At 40.4% G+C, this 15,357-nt stretch overlaps 1 protein-coding gene across 1 annotated transcript in view; it reads left to right on the forward strand.

Annotated features, from left to right (window-relative positions):
• The first annotated feature begins 6,849 nt into the window (after positions 1-6,849).
• The window catches only part of ahr2a (aryl hydrocarbon receptor 2 alpha), a 72,191-nt gene continuing 63,683 nt past the window's right edge, over positions 6,850-15,357 (forward strand). Inside the window, 1 exon segment of the mRNA NM_001123684.1 lies at positions 6,850-7,091. Within this exon segment, the coding sequence (NP_001117156.1) occupies positions 7,033-7,091 (59 nt within the window). The 5' untranslated portion in view covers positions 6,850-7,032.

Here is a 15,357-nt window from a genome sequence, read left to right on the forward strand (position 1 = left end):
TGGTACCTTTCCCCAGATCTGTGCCTCGACACAATCCTGTCTCGGAGCTCTACAGATAATTCCTTCGACCTCATGGCTTTATTTTTGCGCTGACATGCAGTATCAACTGTGGGACCTTACATAGACAGGTGTGTGCTTTTCCATATCATGTCCAATCAGTTGAATTTACCACAGGTTGACTCCAATCAAGTTGTAGAAACATCTAAAGGATGATTCATAGAAACAGAATGCACCTGAGCTCAATTTTGAGTCTAATAGCAAAGGGTCTGAATACTTTTGTAAAAATGTTTAATACATTTGCAAAAATGTCTAAAACCGTTTTCTCTTTGTCATTATGGGGTTTTGTGTGTAGATTGATGAGGAAAAACATTTATTTAATCCATTTTAGAATAAGGCTGTAACGTAAATCAAAATGTGGGTCTGAATGTGTTTCGAATCCATTGTATGTTTACTGTTACTGTATCGTATCCTGGACAGAACATATCTGCCAGGGAGAAGAAAAAAATGTACTTATCTATTTTTAACTTAACTTTTTTAATTTCATTTTTTTTACTTCTTAAAGCATTGTTGGTTAAGGGCTTGTAAGTAAGCATTTCATTGTAAGGTCTACAGCTGTTGTATTCGGTGCATGTGACAAATAAACATTTGATTTAAGTATTTGTAGCCTTGAATACAAAAGCTCTCTTATTGCTTTGGGGTAACACCTGTAGCCTCCTGGGCTTTACACTTCCTTTCTGTCAGCTCAAGGTCGTGACTCGGCTGCTGTTTCCCCTGTTGTCCTGGAGACCATGAATTTTGAACATACATTTTGAACTACTGTCAGCCTCAACCTTCTATATATCATTCCTCCGACTTCAAGCTAATATTTCTCACTTAATTTCTGAAAAAAGAATACACAAAGAGAAAAAAGGCCAAGACTTGGTTAGAAAAGGTTGGGAAAAACTAAAGTAAAGGACCCTCCAGTAACCAAGAGACACCTCATCATGTATTACAGACATTTCAAACCTCATCACGTATTACAGAGATTGCATACCTCATCACGTATTACAGAGATGGCAAACCTCATCACGTATTACAGAGATGGCAAACCTCATCACGTATTACAGAGATGGCAAACCTCATCACGTCTTACAGAGATTGCAAACCTCATCACGTCTTACAGAGATTGCAAACCTCATCACATATTACAGAGATTGAAGACTAATATTTGTTTAGGCCATGCTTTATCAAAGATAGTTCACAGAAAGCTGTGAATGAAGATGGGCTGAAGGTAAAGTAACATAGATGCTGGCTGACAGTTGCTGAGGCCAATGCAAAAGGGGCGAACTTCAAAACTTCTAGTGTGCAATTTGTGCTTCCGTTTAAAGATAGGTTGCACATGCACATACATGTAAGATACACACAGAGCATAGAAACACCCATCCACCCAGCTCATCAATACCCACAACCCCACATAGACACATATAAGTGCACCCAAGGTCACACAACCACACCCAATCCATCCACACACACACACACACTTATCTACAGGAACCAAGGTAATTAGTGAATAAAGTACAGCGCAGTAAAACAACAATACGCAATATTCAGGTATCACGGCTTAAACCCTGTGAGGCCAGTTGTGGCATTTGGCAACGCATCTCTGACGAATTTCCTCTAGTTTATGGCAGGTTTTATTTCACTTTTCTGCAGCTCAGTGGATTTTACAGTGCCAATAGGGAGGCAATTTGCCTGCTTTGTTTATCATTAAACAACTGGACATCCATGGCAACAAAAGTAGGTTTTAGCGTTCAACCCGGTACTTTCACTGAAAATAGATACTTCATGGAAGCGATTTATATTCATTTGCCAAATATTGCATTGCTGTTTTTATCTGATCTGTGTAACCGATCTGCATGCTTTCATTTCATACTATTTATATTGCTGACCTATAATAGGAAAGGATATAGTACATTTGCTTCTGTTTAATGAAACAGAACATAGTCTTTTTGATCCTTTTTCAGTATAGAACATTTTTTGTTCTAAATCAAAGATTTCACCAAGAGGAGAAGGTAGAGCTGGTAGTTGACCCCACAATCTGTTTCTTCTCCAGAGAGCAGAGGAAGACTTGAACACCGAGGGGCGGGGAAAAGAACACAAAAAATGGGACAACAATTATGGTCCTCTCTTCCCTGCATGACAGACATTGTGGTTTCTCCCCAACTCAGAACACACAGAAGCAATTGCCATAATTAGCTAATAATATCACCCTTTACAGCTCGCCCGCTGCAGTCGAAATGGGTAGAAACCATGACACTCCCTGGACACATTATATGACCTGATGGTAATGGAGTAGCAGTTTTACAGTCTATAATGAGACTGAGTCACAAGTTGAGGTGTTATTATAATGCATGTGCAGCATTCACATGCTACTGTCTTCCCACAGGATTAGCTAGCATCATGTTTTCTCTGCGGCTTCCCCCAGTGTGAAAAGACTAGGTTTCCATACGAGTCTGCATTGTGCAGAGGCTGGAGTAAAGATTTCTCCATCAGCAGCACAGTACAGTACATTTATGCATCATGCAATCTTGTGCATTCCTGCATTTCTTTTACTATTCAATTCCAGTTGTAGGCCTTCATAAGACTCAAACCAGTATGCAATTGGAAGAACAAGTTTATCAGTCCTGGATGTGATGCATGTGGTTGAAGCCTGCGCCCCTGTGAAAAACCAAGCTTCCAAGTCATACTTAAATTGACTACAAGATACAGCACTTAACATTGCTGTGCTTAAGATAATATGGATAATATATATCTGGGGCTCCCGAGTGGCACAGCGGTCTAAGGCACTGCATCTCAGTGCAAGAGGCATCACTACAGACCCTGGTTCGATTCCAGGCTGTATCACAACCAGCCGTGATTGGGAGTCCCAAAGGGCGGCGCACAATTGTCCCAGCGTCGTCCTGGTTAGGGTTTGGCCGGGGTAGGCCGTCATTTTAAATATGAATTTCTTCCTAACTGACTTGCCTGGTTAAATAAAAAATGTAAAATAATAATATCTGTCTGATGAACTGTACATCAAACATACTGAACTGTACATCAAACATACTGAACTGTATATCAAACACACTGAACTGTACATCAAACATACTGAACTGTACATCAAACATACTGAACTCTATATCAAACATACTGAACTGTACATCAAACATACTGAACTGTATATCAAACATACTGAACTGTACATCAAACATACTGAACTGTATATCAAACATACTGAACTGTACATCAAACATACTGAACCGTATATTAAACATACTGAACTGTATATCAAACACACTGAACTGTACATCAAACATACTGAACTGTACATCAAACATACTGAACTGTATATCAAACACACTGAACTGTACATCAAACATACTGAACTGTATATCAAACACACTGAACTGTACATCAAACATACTGAACTGTACATCAAACATACTGAACTCTATATCAAACATACTGAACTGTACATCAAACATACTGAACTGTATATCAAACATACTGAACTGTACATCAAACATACTGAACCGTATATTAAACATACTGAACTGTACATCAAACATACTGAACTGTATATTAAACATACTGAACTGTATATCAAACATACTGAACTGTACATCAAACATACTGAACTGTACATCAAACATACTGAACTGTATATTAAACATACTGAACTGTACATCAAACATACTGAACTGTACATCAAACATACTGAACTGTATATCAAACATACTGAACTGTACATCAAACATACTGAACTGTATATCAAACATACTGAACTGTACATCAAACATACTGAACTGTATATCAAACATACTGAACTGTACATCAAACATACTGAACTGTACATCAAACATACTGAACTGTATATCAAACATACTGAACTGTACATCAAACATACTGAACTGTATATTAAACATACTGAACTGTACATCAAACATACTGAACTGTACATCAAACATACTGAACTGTATATCAAACATACTGAACTGTACATCAAACATACTGAACTGTACATCAAACATACTGAACTGTATATCAAACATACTGAACTGTACATCAAACATACTGAACTGTACATCAAACATACTGAACTGTACATCAAACATACTGAACTGTACATCAAACATACTGAACTGTCCATCAAACATACTGAACTGTACATCAAACATACTGAACTGTATATCAAACATATTGTCAGTAACAACAACAGTGGAGTGGTAGAACAGCAGTGGAGTGGAGCAGCAATGGAGTGGGAGGGCAGCAGTGGAGTGGGAGGGCAGCAGTGGAGTGGGAGCGGCAGTGGAGTGGGAGCGCAGCAGTGGAGTGGGAGCAGTAATAAAATATAGTGAGTGAGGTTGTCTGCATGTCCACAAAAACTCAGTCAGCCAGCCATGTAGCTTCGCTTCAGACCGAATCTGTCTATAAAGACATTTTGCCACGGCGGTGATTGCCCTGCACCGGTGGCTGTCACGCAGGAATGTAGCGTGGCCGCATAAACAAACGCGCATAATCTATTAAGTCCATGGGAACAGCTGCATGATGGTTCTCTTTCCACCACCACGGTCGGAATTCTGTGGCGAGGACAGCAACCATGTTGCTCAGCTCCCACAGTCTGAATAGAACTCTGTCTGAATTGTTAATCTGCTGCATGTGTCAAACCTTCATTACCACTGGACTTCTGCTAAAATGTGAGGCAAGCTGGCTGGCCACAGTGCAGAGCAGAGAGAGATATACTTGGCTTGCCTGCAGCGTTATGGCAACAGGAGTTTGACAAAAGATTAAATGTTGGAAAAATAAAATTTGACAAAAACACTCACTTGTCTACAACTCTCACGGTTGTGTTTAATACAGTCGTTTCCCACCACCCTGTGATGTTCTGTAATGGCAGCTTGAATCCAGGTAACAGGTAATGGGCCTGCACTGGTAAAAGAGAAGACAGACCTGAAAAGCAGGTGACTGTTGGTACGTCGTGACGTTTGGCACAACCACAAATTCTCGCCCTATTTTTTTCTCTCCCTTCACCATTTGTTTAGTTGTTAGGGAAACAATTTACATGGCCCTAGGGCAGAATGTATCCTCTCCCATTGACATACATGCAGCTAGAGCCCCATCAATCACCTCTCAATCATGACCCTGTGTGGTAGATCACGAGTGTAGCTATGAGATCATGAGCAATGTTTGTTTGTCTTTTGTTTGTGCAAGGCAGTTGTAGCCTACTTTTACTGATAGAGCAGGAGGTGAATGGAGTTCACTGTCCGAATTATGGGCATACTTTGGGCACATGACGGGATCATGGTGACAGATGGTTGCTATGAGGAAGTGTAACAGGGTTTTGTAGTCAACATATAGACAGCCATTAGGATTCTGAATGGGCTAAGTTTAACTTTTTATCAATCTTTCTCACTCTCCGGCCTGTACATCAGGCTTGCACCAACCTGATGCTGATCCTGTTACATACCTCAGCCCACCATCAATACCCCACTAGTCAGAAATTAATGTATTGTGATTCAGTAGGTAGATTATTACTGTTATTGCTATTATTATGTTATTACTATGTTTATACTATACGATTACACTATTAATACTTGTATTTCACAAATACAGACACAGATCCACCAAAAACATCTGCAAGAACTCTACTAGCTAAGCTGTGGTTCCCCCTAGCCAGACATGTCACCCATGATTATGCTGCTGGAGCACCTCGATACACCAACTCCTGGATACACTAAATCCTACCAAATTCTTGATACACTAACTATTATCACTTCCTGGATACAGTAACTCCAACTGAAATGGCTTAGAAGACAAGCATTGGATGACAAGCATTTTAAACATTGTGTGTTTGAGCTACAGACTTCTGGGTTTCTTTTGCATCTGTTGGTACTGACCATTAGTCTGTGTGGTTAACAGGGGCTGGGCGAGAGGGGCGGTGTTTGTGAAATAAGGGCAGATTCCGAAGGGGCACCGGGCCAGGTCTTAAACCAAAATTGTCTAGTTTCAGAATGCTTTGAGCTACAAATTACTAAAAGCTATCATGTTTTGCTCTATGATGCTCACGCGCTACAAAAGAGTTGTTAGAAGGTCATAGGAAAAACATTTACCAACCAAAACCAACTTACCTGGTAAAATAAAAATGGTTTTAAACATTTACATAGTGTCTATAATACTGTCACAAACCCCAAACTCCACAAGGTTGTCACTGACTAGTTTTGTTCCCCACTGAGCAAACCATTTCTGTACTTGCATTCATATAATTTGTTGTTTCTTTTCTGGACCTAATTTTTTTTAATTGACATTTGAATGCAAATGTTTATGTCAAATAGTTAGGTGTTCTACTTGTAGCTCTGGTTATCCTGAAAAGAAAATTGTAAAACACTTAATTGTGAGGCTATTTACAAGGGCTGCTGGATATGCAGACAAATGAAAATCAGATGCATGAGAAGCTGGGACTCGGGACTGATAGGGTTAAAAAAAAACAGCTCATAGGTTATCGGATTTCCTGAAAACGCCCCATGCCAGGAACGATAGGCACATTTTACCTGCTGCAAGAGAGTAGTACCGAAACTGTTCCCGAGCGATGTGTTCTATACTGTGAAATCTACCCCTTTAGAATAAGTATTTTGTTGTTCGTTTGAGGGTCTCTAGAGAGACTTCTCATGAACAAAATGAACAGGAAGGAAAGTTTGCTGTGATCACGCACATATTATTTACTCTGTTGATCGGGGGAACTTTCCGAAACTTGCTTCATCCCCCAAGCACTTCTGGATTTACGCCGCACGTCTATCACGGTCGACTTTGCCAGTGACTTTGACCGCTTGGGTCTGTCAAGTTAACGTAGCGGGGGATCTGCGTTACGGAGAGACCTCTCTATTTGAAGGGATTCACGCATGTCTGGATATTAACCTCCCTTGTTAATTTGAGGACTATCTCGGAGGAAGACAGTGGATGTTATTGTGTTCGTGTTTTTGAACATTTTGTACCAACTAATACAGCAGAAGCGTCAACATGTTGAGTAACACTGGAGTTTATGCTGTCAAGAAGCGGAAGAAGCCCGTTCAAAAAACGTAAGAATGTAATTTAAACCTGTTTGACCTGACCATAAATGTTTTGGGAAGTTCGATTTAAGTCTAGCATGAGCTGGATACAGAATGGCGCTTGATTTGATAATGTGCTGCATATCGAGTTCCATCGGGTATCATGGAGTTGAGCATTCTTGGCTATACATAAACCCAGCCTATTTGATCCTTTATGTAAGGCATCTAAAAGCAATCATTCACTTCGTGCCGTTGGATTATTTTCTTCATAAATTGTCATTAGTTTTGATTTATTGCTAGTTTGCTTCTCCTGCTTTCTTCTGGGGTAACTGGGTTTCTTTCTGCACAGAGGACAACGTCTCATTGTACGCATGCACTGCTCGTAAGAGCATGTGTGCAGTATTGATGTTTAGTGTAGCTGTACATTTGTGCCTAACCAGAAGTTCTCGTGCCTCCCTTTCGTTTTATCCCGGTCACCTTAAGAATCTCTCTTCGTGTATAGTTTATGTCTGGCAGGGAATAGTACTCGTGCATTAATCACAATCAAGTTTGAGAGTCGGCTGCACTCTCACGCGAAGTTTACAGGAGGGCGGGGCGCGCGGGGGACTGCTGGCATGAGGTATGTTATTGTAATCTGATACGGTTCTCATTATGAAAACACACTTCTGCATCTTTCCTACTTTTTTCACTTTATTGCACAACCTAGTTACAAAAGAAACATATATTTTGTAATGCTGTTTTTCACAACTAAGTAAGAATTATTAATAGCATAGCTGAGGTAAACGTTTTCTTTATAGGAAATTCAAGTAGTGCAATGGTTTTGGGTTTGTTGTAATCTATGCTATGCTATTACTTTTACGTTTTTTTTCCACAAACATTTTAAGGATTCCATCAAAGTATTGAGAATGTGTCACATGCGTTTATAATTAATAAGACCATAATAAGTATTTGCTTACTATAATATATACTTTTCTAAATAAAAAAACCTGATATTACCAGGTTCATGTCGGTTTATAACAATATTCATGTAGTTATTTTTATGCATTCTAATTCTAAATACATTTTCTTTACACTACATGTAGGATTTGTCAAGCAACCAGACAAAATATATGTTCACTGTAAACAACCTAGAGTTGATGGAATGTAACAGCTGTGTGTGTGTGTACAGTGTGTGTGTACAGTTTGTGCGCTTGCATGTGTCTTATGTTGTCCCTGTGAGTGAAACAGTGGAGGCTCCTCGGAGGAGGAAGGGGAGGACCATCCTCAGTGAATTTCATACAAATACAATTCAAAAAGTGATCCTTTTTAGATAAAACTATACTAAATATATTCACATCACCAAATAATTTATTAAAACACACTGTTTTGCAATGAAGGTCTACAGTAGCCTCAACAGAACTCTGTAGGATAGCACCATGGTATAGCTGGAGGACAGCTAGTTTCTGACCTCCTCTGGGTACGTTGACTTCAATTCAAAACCTAGGAGGCTCGTGGTTCTCACCCCTTTCCATAGACTTAAACAATAATTATGACAACTTCCAAAGGATGTCCTCCAACCTATCAGAGCTCTTGCAGCATGAACTGACATGTTGTCCACCCAATCAAAGGATCAGAGAATTAATCTAGTACTGAAAGCACAAGCTACAGCTAACTAACACTGCAGTGTATAAAATGTGATGAGGAGTTGACTCAAAAAGAGAGAAAGACAATAGTTAAACAGTTTTGAACAAATTAATTTCTTCAAAAATGGAGAAGAAGCAAGCGAGAGAGAGATTTTTGTAGTATTTAATTAAAAAAATTACTCTCACTTTCACTTACTTAGCTAGCGAATGCAGCTAGCTAGTTTAGCCTACTCAAACAGAGAGGGATGCTATGTTAGCTAGCTGGCTATAGCTATCCAACTCTGGAACTCTTCCAAGTCAATGTAAGCTTTTGGTGTTAGTAGTTTATTGCGCCAGGCCACCCGGTATAACTGCTGAACTGCTGTACTGCATGATTGTATAGGGTTTACTAACGCGTTAGTTCTAGTAGTTATGTTGACAATGCCGTTAATATGGTGACAATGATGTAGCTGTTAGCGGTTATGATTTGAAGGTTTGGCTTGAAATGTTTTTTTCGCCTGGTCACAGACAGCTGATGTGTTGTCCACTGAAGTCCACAAGTGAAGGGAAAGGGTAAATGCGAGAATTAATTATACAACGATTAAAGGGATCATGCTGTTTGTATGTGGCTGCTATGAAAGTGAACTGTGTTTGTGTTTGATCAGGGGTGTAATCATTCCGCCGATTCTGTTTGAAAAATGATTCTTAAATGGAAGCAAACGGAACGAATCGGGGATAAACACACCTGAATTTATCCAATAGAATCTCTCATTTGCAACTGTTGGACTAATGATTACACCCTAGATCAGCTAGATGCAGGCAAGAATGTGCAGGGCTGTATTGAATGTGTCACTGTCTGTCACCTTGATTACTCAACATTTCTCTCGATCTGTGCACCTACATTTTAAACGTTCATTCATCGACCAGGTTCTAGCAATCATGATGGGTATAGGGAAGATTTGAGTATCATGTAGTTGCCTAAACCTATCGATGTTACATTGAGCTGGGTGAATGGAATATGAATGACAGTCATCCAATATACTGTAATAGAAATAAGTTCATGCTTATAAAAAAATATATTGTCCTACCTCATCTTAAACTGCACCGACCACCACTGGAATGAAATCATATACAGCTTTCTCAAATATACCTTTCCCAGTAAAAATCCCCAAATACAAAAGGAGTACCTTTAGGTCTGTGCAGAAATACTTCTCTGTGTTTCTGAGGATTCCTGGATAGCCAAGGCACCATTTATTTTATTTAACATTTATTTAACTAGGCAAGTCAGTTAAGAACAAATTCTTATTTACAATGACGACCATTGAGACTGACATCATCGTAGCATTCCAATATGGTTCTGTCCATTTAATTATCTCCTTCTATTTTTCTTCTTGCTCATGCACATTCACATTTGAGTAATTTAACAGATGCTCTTATCCAGAGTGACTTACAGGAGCAATTCGGGTTAAGTGCCTTTGCTCAAGGGCACATAGGCTTATTTTTTACCTAGCCGGCTCAGGGATTGAAACGGGCAACCTTTCGTTCACTGACCCGACGCTTTTAACCACTAGGCTACCTGTCAGCCCAGGTAGGCCTATGCCTTCATAAGTTTCTGCCCACGTGTGTGCAGTAAGTTAAAGCATTATACAAGTGGTTATAGGCCTAATCATGTTAGTCCAAATATGTGGATTACAGTAAGGGTATCTGATTATTTTATTTTTAGTACCTGTAACTATTCTTTCCATATAAATTCAACAATTTTCTGTTAGGCCTATAAAATATACAATTGAATAGTACACAGACAACTTACACAGTAGCTAGTAATATTGTAATTGCATAGTTAAATTGCCGACCTGATGTTAAGTGTTTAACAGATCTGAGACTTTTCTACATCTTGTTGTGATTACTCCCAGAGCCAACTGTGTGAAAATATGGCTTAATTATTTCCTAAGGGTCATTAAAGTCCTTGTGGGAAAGATTGTGGGAAGGTGTGTGTTGGTGCATGCGTCCATGCTTAAGTAGTATGTATGCATGTGTGTTTGTGTTTGTTTGTATATGAGTGTGAGAGAGTTACACATGGTTAAGATTTAACCTGTTAAACTCTGATTAGTTGTTTTTGGCACTGTCTAGGGCCTGGCAAGTTTGGGGCAGTAAATTGAAATTTAACTAAACTCTTACTGCTGGCAATATCATAAGAATCACCCTCCAATAAAGGTAATAAATAATGTGTTATGCTCATATTCATAGAGTATGCAATGTAGGTCAAGTCACCAAAAGTGCAAACATTTAGTAAGTATGGAAAGTAGAGGCCTTCACGTTCTGAAATGAACCTCGGGCTTTTCCCATCCGGACCCGATATGCATAATATAGAGACTCGTCCCAAACGGACCAGAGGACAACTAGTCCCATTCTGTATAGACCTGATCGGATCCAGACCCGATCAGAGTGAAAGAAGCACCAGACCATTTCTATTCTACTTTATTAAATGGAGCTGATAAAGCGCCAAGGAGAGGACGTAGATAGAGGTGATGCTCTAGCAGGGGCCGTGCGTGCTGTGTGTGAAGGCTACTGTGTGTGAGCGAGTGACACAAGGAGCAGGGAGGATGGAGTGAGAGACGAGCCAGAAACCAACCAAGCCGTCTCGCCCTATAGTAGACTAATAGCTGCCAGTGCTAGGTTATTTATCATCCAATATTATTACGTAGGCAGGTGTGAGTGCATCTGCATGCACAATGAGGCGAAGACTTTTGGAGGATGGCCTGGTGTCAAGAAGTGCAGCAAAGAAGCCACTTCTCTCTGGGAAAAACATCAGGGACAGACTGATATTCTGCAAAAGGTACAGGGATTGGACTGCTGAGGACCGGGGTAAAGTATTTTTCTCTGATGAATCCCCTTTCCGATTGTTTGGGGCATCCGAAAAAAAGTTTGTCCGGAGAAGACAAGGTGAGCACTACCATCAGTCCTGTGTCATACCAACAGTAAAGCATCCTGAGACCATTCATGTGTGGGATTGCTTCTCAGCCAAGGGAGTGGGCTCACAATTTTGCCTAAGAACACAGCCATGAATAAAGAATGGTACCAACACATCCTCCGAGAGCAACTTCTCCCAACCATCCAGGAACAGTTTGGTGACGAACAGTGCCTTTTCCAGCATGATGGAGCACCTTGCCCTAAGGCAAAAGTGATAACTAAGTGGCTCGGGGAACAAAACATCGATATTTTGGGTCCATCGCCAGGAAACTCCCCAGACCTTAATCCCATTGAGAACTTGTGGTAAATCCTCAAGAGGCGGATGGACAAACAAAACCCCACAAATTCTGACAAACTCCAAGCATTGATTATGCAAGAATGGGCCGCCATCAGTCAGGATGTGGCCCAGAAGTTAATTGATAGCATGCCAGGGTGGATTGCAGAGTTCTTGAAAAAGAAGGCTCAACACTGCAAATATTGACTCTTTGCATCAACTTCATGTAATTGTCAATACAAGCCTTTGACACTTGAAATGCTTGTAATTATACTTCAGTATTCCATAGTAATAGCTGACAAAAATATCTAAAGACACTGAAGCAGCAAACTTTGTGGAAATTAATATTTGTGTCATTCTCAACTTTTGGCCACGACTCTCTTCTATGCTATTGAGCCCACACTACTACACTGTCTGAGCCAATGACTACATGCTTTCTGGTAAGTTTTGATTACAATACTGGGTGGGGTGAATATATTTTATATGACATACATTCTTTTTTTGTTAACTAGTAAATAGTAGCCTACAGCAAAGTGCATTTAAATCATTTCTAACTTAACAATTTCTGCTAGTTAGTTTTTGCTACCATGTGGGTTTTAGCTTGCTTGAGCCTTCTAACTGAGGAGTGTTCATTCACCTGTTTCCATACACGTTTCATTTATAAAAAATGTATCTTACAAATGAGTTGTTTTAACTGCTTAAATATTTATTTGTACATGGAATTGTATTTGGGTTTCTTTTACACATTTTTTTCTGATCTTTACAGGAAAATGCCACAGGCACTATCTGATGTGTGGAGACATTTCACTGCAGCTAATGTAGAAGGAAAAGCTGTGTACATTTGCAAATACTGTGCCAAATCATATGTGAAGAATGCAATAAAGATGCAGAATCATCTGTCCAAGTGCATAAAGTTCCCTCAGCGCTCACAACAAGCAACCTCTGACAAAAGTCCCTCTACCTCGATGCGAGGTCAAAATTATGAATCAGACACCTTATCGATAGCAACAGCTCATGGTCCTCCTGGAATCAGAAGTTTTTTTGACTCAATGGAGGAACGTAGTCAGATAAATGCTGATGAATGTCTTGCTCGAGCTGTGTATGCAACTGGTTCACCTCTGATGCTCACAGACAATGTGTATTGGAAGAGATTTTTGAATGTTCTTCACCCAGCATACACCCCTCCAACCAGACATGCTTTACCTCATTTTCTGGATGCAGAGTTCAACAGAGTTCAAGTGAAGGTCAAGCAAATCATAGAGAAAGCAGACTGTATTGCAATCATCTCTGCTGGGTGGTCGAATTTTCGTGGGCAAGGAATAATTAACTACATTATCACCACCCCTCAACCAGTATTCTACGAGAGCACAGCCATACCGGTCACTACATTGCAGATGAGCTGAAGGCAGTCATCAATGACCACAGAAGGTATTTTCACTGGTGACAGACAATGCTGCGAACATGAAGGCTGCTTGGTCTGAAGTGGAGGAGTCATACCCTCACATCACACCCATTGGCTGTGCTGCTCATGCATTGAATCTGCTGTTCAAGGACATCATGGCACTGAAAACAATGGATACACTTTACAAGAGAGCCAAGGAAATGGTTAGGTATGTGAAGGGTCAAGTTCTAGCAGCAATCTACCTCACCAAGCAAAGTGAGAAGAATAAAAGCACCACATTGAAGCTGCCCAGCAACACCCGTTGGGGTGGTGTTGTCATGTTTGACAGTCTCTTGGAGGGGAAGGAGTCTCTCCATGAAATGGCCATATCACAGTCTGCCAATATGGACAGCCCCAACAAGAGGATCCTCCTGATGATGTATTTTCGGAGAGAGTGGTAAGCAGCCTGAAACTCCTGAAACCTATAGAAATAGCCATTGCACGGATTGAGGGAGACCATGCCATACTGCCTGATGTAGACTCTGCTTGCAGATGTAAGAAATCCGTACTTCCCTGCCCACTTCGCTGTTGCGCCAAGCGGAAGAAACTGCAGTTCTGAAATACATTAAAAAGCGTGAAGACTTCTGCCTGAAGCCCATACACGCCGCAGCGTACATGTTGGACCCCAAGTATGCTGGCAAGATCAACCTGTCTGGTGCAGAGATCAACAAGGCCTATGGTGTCATCACTACCGTGTCTCGCCACCTTGGCCTGGATGAGGACAAGGTTCTTGGCAGTCTGGCGAAGTACAAGGGCTTTGGGATGGAGATGCAATATGGCAGTCATGCCAACATATCTCATCAGCCACCTGGTGGAAGGGACTTTGTGGATCTGAGGCTCATTTCCCTGTTGCCTCCATCCTCCAAAACCCACCAACATCAGCCGCCTCAGAGCGCAACTGGTCCTTGTTTGGGAACACACACACCAAAGCGCGCAACAGGCTGACCAATACAAGGGTTGAAAAATTGGTGGCCATCTGGGCAAATTTGAGGCTTTTTGAGCCTGACAATGAGCCATCCTCAACAAGGTTGGAAAGTGACAATGACAATGAGGCCTCAGAGTCTGATGTTCAAGAGGTGGACATTGAGGAGGTCCAGGGAGAAGACATGGAAGCCTGAGAGGAAGACAACCAAAGCTTAAGTATCTAGACTATCATTTTACAGATGTATGTTGAAAACATTTTTGGGAGATGCGATGGATCATTGGGGATCATTCAATGTGCCCTTTCATTTGTTGTTCAGTGAAATCATCCCATGTGAAGAGTCAACTCATTTAATTAATTTAATTTCATAACTACATTTATTTTTTTTTATTATTGGAAGGATTTAATCAGTTGCAATTATGTCTACTTATGATAAGGTAAAAGGTTTATGTTTCTGTCTCCATATGATATGGTAAATTTATCCAATGCAAAAAACATCTACATTTAAATGGTGTTCATATTAATTTGTACATATTTCTGTTAATTCCCATATATTCCCATTAATTCCCACAGAAAGTTTCCACCTCTGAATATTCCCCAAAATGTGCAACTCTAGTTGTTAATTTATTTCAGAAAGTGATAAAATGCTCACTATGAGAGCGCTTACCAGTTCTGCTGGTGTCAACATTATTTTTGGCCAATGGTGAGGTAGGGGGATTAGGATGTCTCTACTAGCTAACAATAGGGGAAGTGTGTGTGTGTTGGTTCTTCTATCCTTGTGGGGACCTAAAATTCCCAAACGTCCCTACAAGGATAGTATAAAAGGAAAAGTCTCCCTTGTGGAGACATTTCCCACGTACCCGTGAGGACAAAGGTTATTTTAAGCTTAGGGGTTAGGTTTAGGGTTACAATTGGGGTTAGAATTAGGGTAAGGGTTTAGTGGTTAGGTTTAGGGGTTAGGGTTAGGTTTATTGGTTAGGGAAAATATGATTTGAAATGGAAATACATTTTAGGTCCCCACGAGGATAGAAGAACAAAACAGTGTAGCTAATGGAGGCGTGGCACAAAGCCAAAACAAACATACTACA

The sequence above is a fragment of the Salmo salar genome, chromosome 21 (assembly GCF_965601325.2).
Source record: "Salmo salar chromosome 21, fSalSal1, whole genome shotgun sequence".
In the NCBI taxonomy this organism is placed as follows: domain Eukaryota; kingdom Metazoa; phylum Chordata; class Actinopteri; order Salmoniformes; family Salmonidae; genus Salmo; species Salmo salar.